Source organism: Panthera tigris, chromosome F3 (genome assembly GCF_018350195.1).
Source record: "Panthera tigris isolate Pti1 chromosome F3, P.tigris_Pti1_mat1.1, whole genome shotgun sequence".
NCBI classification, from domain to species: domain Eukaryota; kingdom Metazoa; phylum Chordata; class Mammalia; order Carnivora; family Felidae; genus Panthera; species Panthera tigris.
This window is the reverse complement of record NC_056678.1, coordinates 27,784,136-27,803,684: the sequence shown is the minus strand read 5'-3', so window position 1 is coordinate 27,803,684 and position 19,549 is coordinate 27,784,136. Positions and strand designations below refer to the sequence as shown.

Below are 19,549 nucleotides of genomic sequence, written 5' to 3'. Positions count from 1 at the left end.
TGCATAGTCAAAACGATGTGTGATATACTTACACAGAACACCTACCAAAATACCTAACAGTGAAGTAAGAAAACATAGTATTAATAAATCTAGTACTTTTACCTCAAACTGTACAGATAATTTCTACTTCTTAACCAAGTTCCTGATTTCTCCTTAGGTTTAACCCAGTAGGGTTATATCGACTAATGCTAAAATATAAATCTTTAGCTGTTGCAATGGGAAAGCAGACAAGCAACACATTTTACTGTTAATGGGAGATATATTTTAAATTTCCCATATGTGGTGCCAAAAATTTACTTTAAGAGAAACACCTATGACTGGACCTCAGTAGTGATTTTCACTTTAGATATATTTTCCAGAACAGTAGCCCGAGTATAGCAATGTTTTAAGAGGATGATGTGCTCTCAGACATTTACACTATGCTTTTTAATACGTTTTTTGACCTGTGATGTAATTAATTTTTGTAACACATTATTTTAATGGTACACTAATTAACCTTGAATTAGAATGAATTCCCTGACAATGACTTTCTGTAGAAGTGCTGAAAATATCTACATTAAGACCACCTAATGATTAATATCTTTATGCAGTATTAAGAAGCTCAAAACAAGAGCAAGATTAAACATACTTGTAAATAAGCAAAGATAAATCAGGCTTTGGAATTTTTGCTTTCAAAATGTTCTATACTTAAAAGAACAAAGACCAGCACAACCAGGTGTTGGAATGCAATAACTCTTTACTTCAAATTTTAAAGTTCTCTTAAACATGCTCTAATTTGAGATTATTAATTCAAGTAATAACATAAGCAGTAATTTGCAGAGATGCCAACCTCAAAACCATTCAGGACAAAATCACGAAGTAAATACCTGTGGTTTCTTTTCTTTCTCTTTGTTAACCACAAACACATCTGGACCAACACAATGCAATTATTAAATTATTTTAGATACAGGATTTACATCTCTCCTCCAAAAGAAAAACCATGAATTAGGAGCACATTAAAGCTGTAGTTGCTTACAGACTATCCAAATTCATAAAGTAGTTTATGCATTTTTTATATAATTGCTTTATCTTCTATAAATGATAAAATCTCCTACACATTTTCAAATTAAATATATTTTTACTGCTACCACAAAAGGTGACAATCTTTGTTTCTAGTTTTAACAACTCTCTTAAAAAATATCTTACAAGTATTTAGGAGATTAGAGGGGAAGCCATTATTAAAAGGAATCTGTGGCCATAAGAAGACTTACAAGCACTATTTGGAGAGCTCCGGATAAATTCTGGAATTCAAATACAGTTAACACACAGGGGGTAAAAAAGAAAAGAGTTCTCATCTGTTAACCACGGGTGCAGATACTGTCCTACCTCAGACAGATGAATGACTTAAGTGCTTGGAAAGTGCAGCGTGGCAGCTAACCTATTAAGTGGTATTACTTTCATACCTTCTCGAAAATACAGAGCAGGTCTTAATATTTTAAATGCTTCTTTGATATCCTTAGTTACTTGCCCTTATAAACTGTAGAATTTTTTAAAACTAGATTTTCTCCTGATGTACAAATTAAACAAAAAGAGAATGCATTATAAAATGAGTCTTGATGTTCTTATAGTATTTTGTGAACAGACACAAAACACACACCATACAAAAACAAAAACCTGGCAAAATGGGTATGTTTAAATTTCTAAGAGTTGTCACTTGCCATTCTGTGCAAATGAAATATGGTAAACAAATCGACTTGAATTTCTCTCTGCAAAAGAACTGTATTTTAATTGACAATTGTAGTAGAGGCTGACGTCAGCTACCAATAACCTTCCATGTCTCTATCTCCTCTATCCTATCCTTACCTTCCACCTTTTGCTGCTGCTGTAGCAGCTGGCTACAGTGACAATTCCTCACCTGCAAGCACCAGAAACCACACAATGTCACAATCCCTCTCAATAATGAATCGACAATGTTGTTTCAAAAACTTAAATACAGGGGCGCCTGGGCAGCTCAGTAGGTTAAGTGTCCGACTTCGGCTCAGGTCATGATCTCACGGTTTGTGAGTTCGGGCCCGGTGTCGGGCTCTGTGCTGATAGCTTGGAGCCTGTAGCCTGCTTCGAATTCTGTGTCTCCCTCTCTCTCTGCCCCTCCCCTGCTCATACTCTGTCTCTCAAAAATAAATAAATGTTAAAAAAAATTAAAAAATAAAAAACAAAAAACTTAAATACAGGATTAGGACTGGGAGGCAGTTTAAGGTCTCCAAATGTACCTAGCATGGAAGCCAGCGGCTCCCTGTAGGATAATTTATTTACCAGCATTAAGAAGAACACCACACACCAATATGTGTGATACATATTTAAAATGAGCAACTACTTGATCTCTTTCACTGGCTAAGATCTAAGGTAAAGAGAAATGGTGTTGCTGTTATCAGGGAATTGAGAAGGATTTAAAACAAAAAATCTTTTCACAAGGAGTTACTAAGCCATGCTGGTAGCAACTTAAGAGTGAAGAAATAAGTAAAGGAGATATTACTTTATCCTGTATAAAATAAGTAATAATAGCAATAATAAGTTGCCATGAAAACAGCCCATGTGTCCATCACAAGACAATAGATTAAGTAATAATATATTATTTTGAGGGAATATTATTTGGCAATATAAAAAAAAAAAGAATTGATCTACACAACAAAATGGGTGAATCTCAAAAACATTACACTAAATGGAAGAAAACTTACACAAAAAGTATTATGATTCCATTTATATAAAGTTCTAGAACACATAAAATCAATCTATGTAGAAAAAGTGTTACAACAGTGGTTACCTTTCTGGAATTAGAAGAACAAACCAGCTGGGAAGGGGCATGAGGGAAATTTCTGGGGGTGATAGTAATGTTCTATATCTTGACAGGAGCTTCAGTAACATAGGTATATGCATTTATCAAAATTAATCGAATGTGCAGTTAAGACTTGTGCATTTCACTGTTTGTAAATGCTATCTTAAAAATCAAACTAATACTGAATTGTAGTTAATGATATGATGCTGAAGCATTTAGATGGAAGCAAAATACTCTGAAATGCATCAAATGAGATAGATCGATTGATGGATAGAAAGGTGGATAGATACTTATAAAGCAAGCATAGTAAAATATTGGAGGAATCTAGGTGGTAGGTATATAGATGTTCATTGTAAAACCCTTTCAACTTTGTTGTACATTTAAAACTTTTCATAATAAAGTGCTGGGGAAAAATGAAACAAAAATTTGTTACACCCACATTCACAGCAAAATTATTCATAACAGCCAAAATATGAAAGCAACTCAAGAGTCCAAGGACAGATATTTGGATAAACAAAATGTGGTATATACATACAATGCAATACTATATAAATACATATAAAAGGAAGGAAATTCTGACACACGCGAGAACATGGATGAACCTGAAGACGTTATGCTAAGTGAAACGAGCCAGTCATAAAGGACAAATATTTGTGATCCCATTTACATGAGATATCTAAAGTAGTCAAATTCACGGAGACACAAAGTAGAATGGTGGTTGCCAGGGGGTGGAGATCAGGGAGGGATGGGGAGTTAGTGTTTAACCCAGAGTTTCAGGTGGAGAAGATGAAAACGTTCTGTAGGTGGATGGTGGTGGTAGTTGCACAACAATGTGAACGTATTTAGTGCCACAGAACTGCACACTTAAAAATGGTTAAGATGGTAAATTTTATGTTATGTACATGTTACCACAATAAAAATAAATAAAAAGTAAGTTGCCAAAAAGAGCATAAGATTTAAACTACTTTTACTATTTTTCTGATTTTGTATTAATTCTGAGTTTCTGATGTAAAGTTAGGCTACATTTTGAAATGGTGCTGCTGCATTAATGCAAATGAAACTAATATGACAGTTTAGAATGCACTTCTCAATTATTAGTGTGAATGAACAAATTCCTTCAAATTACTATTTAAATCAAATAAATATACAACCAAAATAACATATACTCAAATGTAGAGAGTTATTTAAAAAAATACATTTTGTTCCTTTCTCAAATCCTAAATAAAACCATAAATTTAGCCTCAGTGTATGGACTCTGCTTCTTAAACCTTTTGTTAGGTTTATGTTCTCAATTTTACCAGGTTTTTCAGCAGTTTCTAAGGCAAAAGCATGTAAATTATATTGTGATATGAGCCACAAATTCAAAACAAAGCAAGAAGAGAAAGGAATGAAGAGAAAGGTAACTTCCTTCAAAGCATTTGAAAGAATCAATAAACATGGAAAATGGTACAGAAAAGTTAACTACAAAACTTTTTTCTGTTATGGGAAACACAACGTCCTAATTACTGTATCAGCTGGAAACACCACACAATTTTCTCATATTAGAAATACATGTCTTACCAAACCACAAGAGACTCTTAAATACAGAGAACAAACTGAGGGTGGACAGGGGTGTGGGGAGAGGGAAAATGGGTGACGGGCATTGAGGACAGTACTTGTTGGGATGAGCACTGGGTATTGTATGTAAGCCAATCTGACAATAAATTATATTAAAAAAAAAAAGAAATACATGCTTTACTATATTAGTAATTACAGCTTGAATAAATTATATATATACACACATACACACACACCAGGAACTATACTTATTCATAATAAATTAACTTCATTATAAAATATGATTATTTTAAATACATTTTATATATAGGTTCATGTGCCATGATAGTTATAGATCCAAATATACATACATATATATTTCCAGCAGTATATGACTGTTTATTTCAATATGTGGAAATGCAAGCAAGTCATTTATGACTATAAATTAAATTTCTATGATTTTGACTTATCATTTTATGACTATAATTAAATTTCTTTATGAGCTTATAGCAAATTTTAAGTGCAATAAATGTAATTTTTAGTCATCTAAGGGCAAGAATGAAATTGGGCTGAACTTGCTGGATGAACATTTTAAATAAAGTCATATACCACCCCAAAGAATCCTAGGCAATCAGTAATGAAATCTCTCAAGCTCAAATATCAAATAGATAGACACAAAGAACTGGATGTCCTTTCAAAACTGTAATTGTCACCCAACTTATTATAGCAGGGAAATGCCTTTTTTTTTTTTTTAAATAAAGGGGTTAAAAGTATTTTGCTAGCAATTTAATTCTGACATTGCATACTTTTAGCTCATCATCAAGGCTTAACAAGTTGTTTTATTTGCTAGAGCTTTAAAAGTCATGAAGCAATACCATTTATTTTATTTAGGATGTTAAGTTTGATTCTAATTTTAAGCTCTCATTTCCCTCATGTTCTTAAATTAATTCATACCAATCCCTGATTAATAATAAAAGTCTTGCCATCAGTATTCAAGGCCCAGCCTGAGATGTCATGGCTGAGAGGGCAGAAATCTGCTTGGAGCAATGAGAGAACCCAACTGAATTCTTGGCGTCTCAGTCTATGAATGTGTAAGCACTTCATCTGTTCATGGAAACACAATGTTCTGGCAGGCTGGGGGTGAAGGTAGCTGCATGGGTAACAAACTGGAAGACCTGGGAAGCCATACTACACCAGAGTAACTGAATGACAGAAGCAATACATTTTATCAAGTCCTTTTATCTTTAAAAAAATTGTGTTAGTGGAAGCTATTTGTGTTCTAGACATTTTATTCCTATGACTGCTGTCCAATGATCTTTGCAAAGGTCATGTGTACATTTGCCTTTTAGGACTGTTTGATAAAAGAAATTGTTGCAAATCAGAGCATAACACTAGCAGGGTCAACTGGAAATTGTACGTCCTTCTTAAATCCAGTGGCAAAAAGAACACTCTCTCAGACCCCCATTTCCACTTAGCAATTATATGTATTTGACAACTCTGATTTAGTTCCTGTCTGTAAAATGAGGATAGCATCTACTTACAGGATTGTTGGGAAGATAAGTGAAAATACTCTGTGAACTAAAACACACACCATATAAAGTTTATTATTTGAAAGATGGAAAGTTCTCATAGGGAACATCTAGTACATGCACAATACATTCCAGGGAAAAAGTGACCTTGAAAAGTTAAGTGGACTTCGAGTTTCCAGTTCCAAATATAAGGAGGCTGAAAGTTGCCACTCCATCCTAACAACAAGCAAAATGCTGAACAGATTGAAAAATCAACTATTCTTGGATCCATAAGAGAGGGGAGGACACAGGGCAAATCACTGCCCCAAGACTAAAGAGACAGACAGGTGACTCGACTTTGTAGAGCAGAGCTTCACAAGTGAAAACCACCCAAGGAACCAGTGCCAGGCAGAAAATATAATGACAAATTGCTAAAGGCTCAGTGCGGACAACTCTTGAGAGTTAAAAACTCCAGGGGGATCTACTCATGGTGGGGAAGGTAGAAATCTTTGTGAGATTTACCTCCAGGAGCTTGGCCAGGTTCCCAAAGTAACTTTCAAAGAAAACTCCCCTCCCACTTCTGGAGGGGAAAATGAATCCTTCTAAAATATGACAGAGCACTCTGTTCTTAACAAGGTCTGCCTTCAGGGAAAACTAGTTAACTAGTGTCTAACTTGCTGGGGTATTATCAGAGCCAACTGACCTGGAGTAAGAGAAATACTCAAATCTAGCCCACTCTAGCCATCCTATTCCACCTAAGCAGGGAGGAAAAAAAGAAACACTTGTTGGGATTCACAGTCCAGACGCATAGACTCATTAAAGACTGAGACCTAATCACAGGACAACAGAGCCCTTCCCCTCCCCCAAGCCTTGCCACCACATTACTAAAGGACTATTTTAAAAAGTTCCCTTTACCTGGTATATGATGTATAGCTATCAGTAAAAATTACAAAGCATACCAAAGGGCAAAAAACACAATTCAAAGACAGCAATTATTGGAAGCAAACATGGCAAAGATACTGGAATTATCAGGCTAAGAATTTAAAACTATGATTAATATGCTAAAAACTCTAACAGATAAAATGGACAGCGTGCAAGAACAGATGGACAATGTAAGCAAGGAGATAGAAATCCTAAAGAAGAACAAAAAGAAATGCTAGAGATTAAAAAAAAAATAGTAACAGAAATAAAGAATGCCTTTGATGGGCTTACTAGTGGCCTAGATACAGCTAAGGAAAGAATTTCTGAGCTAGAGGATATATCCAACAGAATCCTAAAAAACTGAAAAGCAAAGAGAACAAAGACTGAAAAAAAACAGAATAGAACATCCAAGTACTGTGTAAAAACTACAAGAGGTGTGACATATACATAATGGGGACACCAGAAGGAGAAGAAACAAAAGGCACAGAAGAAGAATATAAAACAATGACGATTTCCTGCAAATGAATGCTGCACACCAAGCCACAGATCCAGGAAGGTCAGGGGCGCATGGGTGGCTCAGTCAGTTAAGCATCTGGCTTCAGCTCAGGTCATGATCTCATGGTTCACAGGTTCAAGCCCTGTGTCAGGTTAGGCAATGATGGTGAGGAGGCTGTTTGGGATTCTCACTCTCTGCCCCACCCCTGCTCTCACTTTCTCTCTCTCATGATAAATAAAAATAAACCAAAATATATATATATATAAAAAGTCAAAGACAAAGAAAAATCCTAAAAGAAGGCAGAGGAAAAAAATCCTTACTTATAAATGAAAGATAAGAATTACACCTGATTCCTCCTCAGAAACCATGCAGACAATAAGAGAGTGGAGTGAAATATTTTAAGTGTTTTGAAAACAAGCTCCACCAACCTAGAATTATGTATCCTGAGAAATTCTCCTTCAAAAATGAAGGCAAACAAAAATTGAGGGAATTTGTTGTCAGCAGACTTTGGAAAAAATGTTAAAAGAAGTTCTTTAGAAGGAAAATAATAACTTGGATCTACATAAAGAAAACGAGAAGAGAGAAGAAGCAATAAGTGAAGGCAAAATAAAAACTTTTGTTTTCTTATTTTTCATTGATCTAACAGATAACAGTTTGTTATGTGTGTGTCCAGTATTAAGTACTTTATACATATTAACATAATCCTCAAAACAATGCTAAGACAGGTACCATCACAATCCCCATTTTACACATTAGGAAACTGAGACACAGAATAAACGTGACAAAAGTCACATAGCTAGGAAATGATAGTGCCAAGACTTGAACCCATGTAGTCAAGCTCACCACAATTATACTGTTTCTAATTATTCACTGAATCATTCATTAGTTCATCAAATATTTATTGAGCATGTGGAATATGCCAAAAACTCTGATAAAACATTTTCAACAAGGAAGATCTCAAAATATTTATCTTTCTCAAGAAGCTACTGAAAGAAATGCACCATCAAGACTGTGAAACAAATAAAAAAGGAAACTATTGAAGGAGACACTTCATCCAAACAAGGAAGTAAACAATAAAAGATAAAGACCCAGGATCCAGAAAACAGAAGAATCCAGGAGAGAAGGGAAGAGAATTCCCAAGACAGTGGTAAAGCATCATCCCAGGATGACATCTATGCAACAGGCCTAGAGAGCAACCAATGGAGATTAAAGAAGAAAGGAGAGTTCCAGAAGGGCTATCACTAAAACAATATGGGATTGATTACCTGATGTGTTTGCACATCTGCAGAGAAGACCTCTTTTGGGCAATTTGAGGAAAGAATTAATGATAGAAATACGAAGATATAACACAAAAAAGCAAAAAAGAAGTAACTATTAGCCTTAAGAAAAACAGAATGCTGTGCCATGGTATATAGACTGCATTATTCATAATTTATAATTATTCATTTCCTTCCCACCATTGCACCATAATCAGAATAGGCTTTCTACCATACAGACTTGGAGTTTGGCCTCATGACTTGCTTTGGCTGAAAGAATGTGAGTAGATGTGACACATGCTACTCCCACGCGGAAGTTTTAAATGTATGCGTGGGGTCTAATTCTGTCTGCCTTTGGTTCTGCCCCAGATAGTGTTTATCCACTAAGACTGGATCTCAGTATGAGAATGAGAAGGCAGCTGAATTAAGATGAACTGAACCCAAATAAGGCTAGCAAACCCAGCTGAGCCTTGACTGATCCCAATCTCTTTTGAAATATGAGCAAGAAATAAATGTAGTTATTAGCCACTGAAATCTGGCTAACAGCAAAAGCTGACTAGTACATACAGTACCACTTATGGCTCAGCAATGAACATAATTTACATAGTAATAATAACATAATTACTTTATAGCTATATTACAATTATAAAATAATATTTTAACATTGATTCTATAGAAATGCAATCAGAAAGCTGAAACTAAAAGTTGTGATATAGTTGTTAGGAGGGTGGGGAGAGAAAGAGTGGGGAATATGAGTAAAACAGCTAAATCTTAATATAACATAGAGGAAAATCAGTAATGTCAAGAGATATAAGTATATTATTTAGAATTATGCAGGTAAATTCCAAAAGAAACAACTAAAAGAACTGAGTTTTTGCCTCAAGGGAGCTAGAATCAATGTGAGAAGGGTGCAAGCAAAGGAATATGTTTTTTTGTTATAAGACTTATAGAACTAATTTTCTTTGAACTACCTGCATGTATTAATTTTATAAAAATCTTAACTCACAAGTACAAAAATAAAAAACAATAAAATCAAGGAAAGCAGTCACACCTGATTTAGTGGGACAAAAATGTAGTCTAATCCAGAAAGGCAAAAAAACACATCCTAGTGGGAATCAAAAGACCTGGTTTTAGGGGCACCTGGGTGGCTCAGTTGGTTAAGTGTCTGACTCTTAATTTCGGCTCAGGTCATGATCTTACGGTTGGTAGGATTGAGCCCCATGTCGGGCTCTGCGAGGACAGTACAGAGCCTGCTTGGGATTCTCTCTCCCCCTCTCTCTCTGCCCCTCCCCTGCTCACACACGTGTGGACATACGGGCCCTCTCTCTCAAAAATAGACATAAAAAAAAAAAAGCCTAAAAAAAACCCGACCTGGTTTTATTATTTCACAATCTACTTTTCTCCACCCACATCTCTCTTAGCTGTTTGTTTCATTACTTAGGGGAGAACACAACTGTTACTGGTCCCCCTTTACTGCAGAATTATAGTCTTATATTTTCAGTTTCAGATGTCATTGACAATATGTATTACAGGAAAGATATAGCCTGAAAATGAGGTAAAAATAAGGCCTAACCTGTATAAAGAGCTCTCAATTAATACATACATTGATTATTTATCTACTCCTCACATTATCTATGATCACTGCAAGAAGCACCTCCTAACAATCACCACCTTTCGGTCATTTCAATCATTTTACACTGCATTATCAAAGAGTAAGTAAAATGATTAAAACTGAATTAGTAAATTTTATTCCCTATTTTAACAACTGTAACTCAGGGACAGTTTAAGCTCTGTATGTAAACAGTTTTATTCACAAACCAAATAAATTAAAAAGTAATATATTTTACAAAATAATTTAGTACAGACTCCCTTTAAGTAGCGGGCTCACATTTAAATGAACGGATTTACCAAAATTCTGACACACAGTATTCTAGAAATATATTTACTGAGCAAAGGACAATATACTTGTTCAAAATGCAATGACAGTGGGGTGTCTGTGTGGCTCAGTTGGTTAAGCATCTGACTTCAGCTCAGGTCATGATCTCACGGTTTGCGAGTTCAAGCCCCACGCTAGGCTCCGTGCTGACAGCTCAGAGGCTGGCGCCTGCTTCGGATTCTATGTCTCCCTCTCTCTCTGACCCTCCCCCGTTCATGCTCTGTCTCTCTCTGTCTCAAAAATAAACAAACATTAGTGTTCACTTCAGCAGCATATATACTAAAAATAAACAAACATTAAATTTAAAAAAATGTCTTTTAAATCTTTAAATAAAAAAAGTACAATGATAGAAGTTGTGATGATAGAAGATGTGAAAACTATTTAAAAATATTTTTATACAATCTATAGATTTCACTTATTAACAGTCTCTCCCTTTATTGTGAAGAAACAAGTTACTTGACTGCACCAAGCTTCAGCTAGTAACTTACACAACATCAACAGAAAGATGATGGACACATACATAGAAAGCATCTTAACTGAGTGACACTATCTCACATAAATATTCTGATACAATCTTACACTGTATTTTGAGTTGTAGTTCATAAGCCATTTCGAAAAAAAACACTGGGGCAGAACAGCAGGCATAAAAAAATAATTAACAAGGCATGTTTTCCATACCTCTTCATCTTTCATATTCACATCCATATTTTTCGATTTGATGACTTTGGTTATATGGTCAATGTTGTTTTCCCTGCAGTAATCAAATATGTTTTTGTCTTCTTCCCTAATTAGAGTAAAAATAAAAAGTGTTTTACTAGGTTAATTCATAAAAGTTACATATTTTTAACATAACTTGTTTACTGCTGACAAACATCAATGGAATTTCTGTTTTCATGAAGAATTTTACATGAACAATAATGGATTTTCCATAAGACATAATATATCCCATCTCTAAAGTTGTTAGCAACTATAATTACAGGGAAAAGTTTCATCTGCTTTAACAAGTTACACTAATACAATGATATAACACTTTAGTACATTTTTCTCAGCCCTCTTCCTCTCCCCAGTTCCTTTTTACACACTGACAGGCACAAATTTCCTGACTCAGAATTTTCAGTAGTAGCACTGCAGTAACAAGGTTACTTACTATTGTCTATACAGAGGTTTTAAAAAATCAGGACACAGCTTATTACTTTTCTTACAGGATAACAGAATAAGCTGATTGCTGCTACTCAAGTTCATGCAAACACACACACACACACACACACAATCACACACTCACACACACACTAATGTAATTTTCTTAAAGGAAAGACAAAAAGCAATTTTCCTAAGGAAAAGATAATTAAAACATCACAAAATTCACAATCTTTTATGAGATATTAGAAGCAAAGACTAGGAACAAAAACTGGAAAGCATACTATGTACAAGTGCTCTTCTAAGTATACTGATCGACTAAATTCATTCACTCTTATCCAACAACTTCACACAAAAAAGAAACAGGTAAGGAGAGACTATATGACCTGCCAAATGGCATCACATTTATTGAAGGTAGAACAAGAGCTAGAACTCACTCAGATCAGCTGATTTTGTATATGGTATGTTTTTCTATTGTATTGAGCTACATCTAGACTAGCCAGCTAGTCTATTCTACAACCTAATGTAGAAGTTAACATGAGATCTATGAGTTCTCTGAAACAGTATACAGAATTGTGTAAATGTGTGTGCATTTTTCTGAGTGTGCTGTGTGTATGTGGGGGTAAGGGACAGCATCAATGAGAGTCTCAAAAAATCAGTAATTCTCCAAAGGACCAGTAATTTGGAATATTATCCATGAAACTGTTCTATATGTGGACTACACATTCTGGACAGGCATAAAAGAACGCAAGATGAATTTCAAAAATTATACTAATATGTTTTACAACCTGCAGGGCCATAGCTTCTATTCATCACTAATGCAAGCATTTGGCCATAGGAGTCTTCCTATCTTAAAAGCCAATTTAAATACCTTATACCCTATAAAAAGTTATTTCCACTCAGAGGTAATTAACTTAAAACACACTACTTTAGTATTAACCATCTAAGCTTTCCTTATGCAAGTGCTGTATTTAACTGGGCACCTACTACATGCAAAGGCACTGGGCAAGATTCCGTTTAGTAACAGATGAACAAGAAACTTTACATTCAATACAGTTAGGATGATAAAATCCATATACAATTAACATAAAATAAAAATGGATCTTTAAAAAGGCTTATACGAGTACACAGGGGAAACAGCCTGCTTTAAGCTGGAGAAAAAGAGGTAGATTTCCAGGAAGAAAAGGAACATATGGTCTCTCGAAAATGTCCATTTTACAGAAGAGAAAACACTTTTCCAGATCACTTTTTCTGAAAGAAAATAGGTAAGTCTGAGGCCAAAACCCCAGAAAGGAGAAGTATGATTTTTAAAATTAAGGCTGCATATAATACCACTTCAGCTATATTTATCACACACAAAAAAAACCACTGTTTCTATGAAAAAGCATATTAAGAATTCTGACTTGGGAATAAGAGGGACCTGTTTCCCTCCAATCCAGTAAGACAGAGCACTCTAATTCAAGAGGCAGCAACTTTATGAGAGAAAGGACTGTATCATTTGAAGTCATAACAAAAAATACACTATTCCTTAGTTGTTTTGAACTTGGAAATAATGGAAAGTTAGTGGTGAGGAACAGAAAGGAAAGTAAGGAAGATCCCTGGGATGTAAGTTACCCATACCCAGTAACGCATAAGGGTTATTCACAGATGAGAGGATTTTCTGAATCTATGAGGTCTCTCTTCCTGAATCCCAAATGTGTATGTATACTTAGGCCATAAGCAGTAAAAGAGTAAATATAGTACAAACTTATTTAAAATGTTATTTTACTCATTTTACATTTTCAATATTTCCTATATGTAGCACTTACATAAATTATTTTGTTTTGATATGTGAATGTTTTGGAGGGCAGGAACATTTTTTTTTTATCTGAATACCAGTTTGTCATCTGTTATCACCACAAAGTTTGTCGGGCACATAAAGGACTTAAAAAATACTTATGGGTAGAATACACAATGCAAATTAAATATGAAAAAGAAATTTAGTAAAATCACCACAAATGTATTACAAAGTTAAGTGACTAAGATAAAAAAGAAAATTGACACTCTTGGGCTTAGTTGCTAATACAGTTCTCCCTGCTCCAAGTTTTGACTCTCTTCCTGCCAGCAACCAAGCTGTCTTTATACAATGTCACCACCTAGTGTCCCAAATGAAGAAACATCTGGAGCAACGTCTTTCCACATCTCTTTTCTTGTCAGCAAGATTACGTACAGTTTACAAATCAAATTCTCTTTTCCCCTCTACATTTCCCTGTTAATAAAGTATTCCATGGGCAATCTTTTCCTCTATAAACACACTTACTTTAAATAAAACGTGCAAATGAACTCAGCCATTACCAAATACAGTAGAACCTAAATAAATGTTAGTTCTCTTCCACATCTTCTCACTTTATCTTCCTTTTTCTCATAATTCTTGGCCAGCTATCTTCCTCTCTTTGCTGAATATGAGTGATGACATGACCGTATCCATTCTCTATGGATAAGCATGAGTTATGGCCAAGATGCTACCCTCAAGGATATCCCAATATCCCTAGCAAAAGACAGAATGTCTCTCTCTACTCCAAATTTTTGGAAATTGACAGAATACACAATTGTGTATCTGAAGGGAAGAAAAGTCACTGGTTTTCTCTGAAATTCTTTTGAAATATGAGAACACACCCTTATGGAAAGAGGAATGGTGTTTAAGTATGGTTGTCTTTCATCAATCATAGGAAGAACAGATCTTTGCACACTCATAAAAATATTATCTGTACCACTTTCTACAAAGATTGCATTTTCCTACCAAAAGAATATTTCAGGGGTGCCTGAGTGGCTCAGTCAGTTAAGTGTCCGACTCTTGATTTTGGCTCAGGTCATGATCTCACAGCTTGTGAGATTGAGCCTCCCAATGGGTTCTGCACTGACAGCATGAGCCTGCTTGGGATTCCCTCCCTCCCTCCCTTCTTTTCTCTCTCTCTCTCCCTCTCGCTCTCGCTCTCGCTCTCTCTCTGCCCCTCCCCCACTCTCGCACATGCTCTCTCTCAAAAATAAACAAACAAAGAATATTCCAAACAGGTCTCATAACAGGCCACCTAAAGTCCATTAGCTACTACTATTTCACCTTTTCTATAGAATTAAAAAAACACATTTATGGGACTAGCTCAGATATCTATTTCCTAGATACAGTCAATAAATATTCAATTTATATATTAAGCAACTCACCATCAGCTAAAAAATAGAATGCCAGTAAATAGGCAATGAAAAATTATTTAATGAAGGAAAACACAGAGTAAGCCAGTACCCACACAAATATAAATAAACAAATGTCACTAATCCTCAAACTAAGGAATGTGGACCTGCATGCTCTGTGGAGGCACACAAAGACCTTTACAGGGATATGCAGGTAATTGGGACGCTGGGGTGGCTCAGCTGGTTGAGTGTCCAACACTTGATTTTGGCTCAGATCATGATCCCAGGATCATGGGACCAAGCCCCATGTTGGGCTCTGAGCTGAGCATGGAGCCTGCTTGAGATTCTCTCTCTCTCTCCCCACCTCTGTCCCTCTCCCCTTCACACTCTCTCACTAAAATAAAATAAAATAATTTAAACAATAAAATAAATAAAGGGATATGCAGGTATGAAAATTTTAAGCTAAAAGAGAAAAGAAAAATTTTAAGTGAATCAATTTACAGCTCAAACTTGGAAATAAATGCACTTTTTTTTCCTTAACTGATCTACCTGAAGAGACTACTGTGGTAAATATTTTATCACCATTCTCCTTCTCAAAATTCCCTCTGCTCTGATCACACCCCTCCTAGTTTATATAAGAAAGGCATATACCTCTCTCCTTAGTATGGTATACTTGTAAGAAGTATAACCATAAGACTTAGCAATGACTATTAATCAAGCCTGTTACTCTTTTGCTTAGAAATACTCTGTTTAACTAATATACTGGAAAAGGTTTGGGGGAAAAATCAGACGTAGGTTGTATTAGCCCAAGATAGAAAACCTTCCTTGGTACTAAATAAAGGGACAATTCTGGTGAAAAATTGGCGTTGGGAAACATTCTATAGCTAAGGTTAGAGAATGGAAGGGCTGAAATAAACAAAGCTAAAAACAGACTTGATGCTGATCTCTGTCTCATTTTAATAAAAAGTAATATTTTGTGTTAAACTATTTTTAAAAGCTTCACCCACCTCATTAAGACCTATTTTCGATTAAAGTTTACTTATGTTTAATAATTTTTTAATAATATTTATGATGTATGTTGATCAGCTGTATAGGAATAATTACAGTGATGGGGCACCTGGGTGGCTCAGTCAGTTAAGCATCTGACTTCAGCTCAGGTCATGATCTCACAGTTTGTGAGTTCGAGCCCCATGTTGGGCTCTCTGCTGTCAGCACAGAGGCCCCTTTGAATCCTCTGTCCCCTCTCTCTCTGCCTCTCTCCTGCTCTCATGCACATGCTCTCTCTCTCAAAAATAAAACAAAACATTAAAAACAAAAAAAGGAAGAATTAAAGTGATAACTCAAATGGGAAAAGATTTAATGCATAGTTTTGGGTCAAAGAAAATTACATTTTAAAAAAGTCCAACTTATATACATATTTTTGTTACAGAGAATTATGATAGTGCAATAAGATTACATAAAAATGTATTACTTTAAAATACAATTGTGTGGGAGAAGTAGAATTAAAGGAGAAAAAGGAATGACATAAAATTTCTGTTAAAGACCCTATTCACGTATTTTTAAATCAAGATCAGAATTTTAATTAAACTTTTTATTTTGAGACAACTGAAGATTCACATGCAATATAAGAAATAATACAGAGAGATCTTGCGTACCATTTCCCAGCTCCTCTCAATGGTAGTATGCTCATGTACTTTAAAAAACGGATTATAGGGGCACCTGGGTGGCTCAGTCAGTTGAGTATCAACTCTTCATTTCAGCTCGGGTCATGATCTTGCAGCTGTGAGACATAGTCCTGGGACAGGCTCCACAATGGGTGGTGCAGCCTGCTTAGGATTCTCTCTTTCCCTCTCCCTCTGCCCCTCCACCACTCTTGCTCTCTCTCAAAAAAACGAAGCAAAACTTTTAAAAAATGGATTATCATTATAGTATTTAGATTCACCTAAAAGAGTGATCTATTTACTTTAAAATTTCATTATTTGCACAGGGTGCTTGCATGGTTCAGTTGGTTAAGTGTCTGATTCTTGGTTTCAGCCCAGGTCATGATCTTATGGTTGTGAGATAGAGCTCTGTGTCAGGTTCTGCACTGAGTGTGGAGCCTGCTTAAGAGTCTCTCTCCCTTCCCCTTGCCCCTCCCCCACTCACAAGCTTGCACTCTCTTTCAAAATAAAATCTCTTCTTATAAAATCCATTATTTACAAAACACCAGAAATTGTGCCCTTTGTAATACACTTAAACTTTTAAATAAGAATTTTAGATGTTATCATAAAATTCTAAAGGAGAACATAGTCTTCCAAAATTCTCTTAGGGACGACAATAGCAAAAAGTTGTTTTGAGTGTCAAATTAGCCCAATATTCTATAAAGTAGAGGCCTGAAATAAGGAGTGGGCTAATCCACTAAGGATGATCAAATAAAGCACTACAGAAGAGTTGACGTTACATCCTATCTCTCTGGAAGATGAACTGACCAGCCAGCCAGCTGGGTTCCTGAAGAACAGAAAGAATATTCCAAAGAACAGAAAGAAAAGGAAAAGCATCAACAACAAAAAGCGCTCAAGAGTGTTGAGAGATAAATTAGATACCAGATATAGACCCAAAGAGCTACTGGAGTCAGACACTAACCTTAGCATATCTAAAACAAACCAACCAACCTGAAAAAGCAACTATCCTCAGTAGGAGGTAAGGTTAGCAATAAACCATAAGAGGGGAAAAGTGAAGCCAATTTTGAACTCGGACCAAAAGAAACAATTAATTTGAGGGGGAAAAAATCCTGAGTTATTTCTCTGCTGGGAGACAGTTTGTTCAAGAGGCTTCATTAGAACTTTGGTTAAAGTAACTCTTAAAATGGTTCACCTATTTACATATTCACAAATGGTCACCTATTAATCTGTCTGTCTGGGTTCCTGAATACTTAAAGGGTACCCAGGGTACCTAAACACTTGGATTACTACAAAGACACAGCCTTTGGTAAATAAATAAGCCTTTTTTAGTTTATACCACAGTTTCAGATGAATTTTATCATACTACTCTGTCTCTGAGAGTCTGCTCACCTACGTGTCTTTTTTTTAGATCTTTGAGATTGAAGAATGGACATAAATTCACTAAAAACACACTGTGAAGTTCCTTAGGAGCCAGTCTTTCTAGGATGAAAGCCTGCTCCCTGTCTTACAAAATATAGTAGTGCTGTTGCTGAATACTACCTTCTTTGTAGGAATTTAAGTTCTTAATTCACTTGACAAGTATATGGCCAGAAGTTGTCAATCTGAAAGGTAAAGACTTGCTATTCTGTCCAAATATAACTTTAGGAAATAATTATGTCATCTTACTGATCTCACTGACTAAATTATCAACATTCTATCATTGTAGGCTAAATACAAAGCCCAAAGTCTAATGCTAATTCTTTTTTATATAACCTTTGTATTTTATATGTAAATGTACAACCTTTATTTCATATATATCTAAATATAACCTTTGATATGACTAAACTATCAATACCTTAGAAACGGAGATAAAATATCTACATAGAAATTAAGATACTCTGTATTCTTAAAAAAAGAATGTTTTAATTTACAAATATAAAAAAATTAATACAAGCATATCTTAACTTTGTTTATAGTTGCTTCTCTCTTGAAAGAAAAAATCTGTTCTTACTCAAAGGTTTTTAGCAAAGCTGGTGAAAGACTTATCTGGGAGAAGCAAATTGGTAAAGTCAGCTCCTATCTCAAGAATTAAATAGTAGTCAGAGCTGTCCTATTTAGCACATCAAAAAATCCCACTTTTAATTAATATCTAATTAAAATTTTGGATGTTAATTTCATCGTAAAACACTGTTTTCGAGTATCAATCTTACAAAGACCATAAATGAGAGTCTATACTATGGTCCTCCAGATAAAATCTTGTAAATAGTACATCCTCTCTGAAATACCTTGGTCATACGCCCTAGAGGAGGCAAACAATGCTGGGGCAGTAACTAAGCTCAAGAAACCTAGCATTCAGATCAAGACACTTACAAAAGTGGGGTTTTTGTTGTTTGCAGTGTTGTTCTTAAAATAATTTCTGAAATCCTAGATGGCAAAAAGACATCGAGAAACTCTTTGTTAAAGTTGCCATGTTTCATTGATTCTAAAACACAAATAATGGGGTGCCTGGGTGGCTTGGTCATTTGAGCATCCAACTCTTGATTTCAGCTCAGGTCATGATCTTGGGGTTGTGGGATCAAGCCCCACATTGGGTTCCATGCTGGGCATGGAGACTGCCTGGGATTTTCTCCCTCCCTCCCTCTGCCCCTCTCCCCTGCTTGCAAGATCTCTCAAAAAAAAAAAAACAAAAACAAAAAGCACAAATTTTTTCATATTTTAACATTTCTGATAAATCTTATAATCTGTAGACTCTTACAATTAATTAGTGGCATTTTTTCTTAATGGTATTTAAACCAGTGGTGTTTTAGAGTCAATAAAATAGGTAGGTTCAAAATACACAGTGCCAAAAGGACAGGTGAATGATGAAAGAACTTATAGATAATGAATCACAATCCTCCCACTCAGACTGCTACTATATCTGCAATTACTTTCACACAGTTATAGTACATAACCAGTTAGTTTTCTCCCTTCATGTTATGTGGTAACGACAATATCTTCTTCACCAAATAATAAATATTTTCGACAGGATTATATTATAGCGTACTTATTGGTAGGTCTAGAAAATTCTTAAAAAGCCTTAAATAAAAAGTTCTATCTGTTATCTTATTTAAGTTGTTAATATGCTGTTAATGTATTTTTCTCA

The 19,549-nt window shown here is 35.2% G+C and overlaps 1 protein-coding gene across 3 annotated transcripts in view; it reads right to left on the bottom strand.

Moving 5' to 3' along the window:
* The window catches only part of ACBD6 (acyl-CoA binding domain containing 6), a 203,191-nt gene that overhangs the window by 105,464 nt on the left and 78,178 nt on the right, over nucleotides 1–19,549 (bottom strand). For all 3 annotated transcript variants that reach the window (XM_007096192.2, XM_007096193.2, XM_042975537.1), the window contains exon 5: nucleotides 11,144–11,249. In XM_007096192.2, coding sequence (XP_007096254.1) covers nucleotides 11,144–11,249 — 106 coding nt within the window. The remainder of the gene's footprint in view (nucleotides 1–11,143; nucleotides 11,250–19,549) is intronic.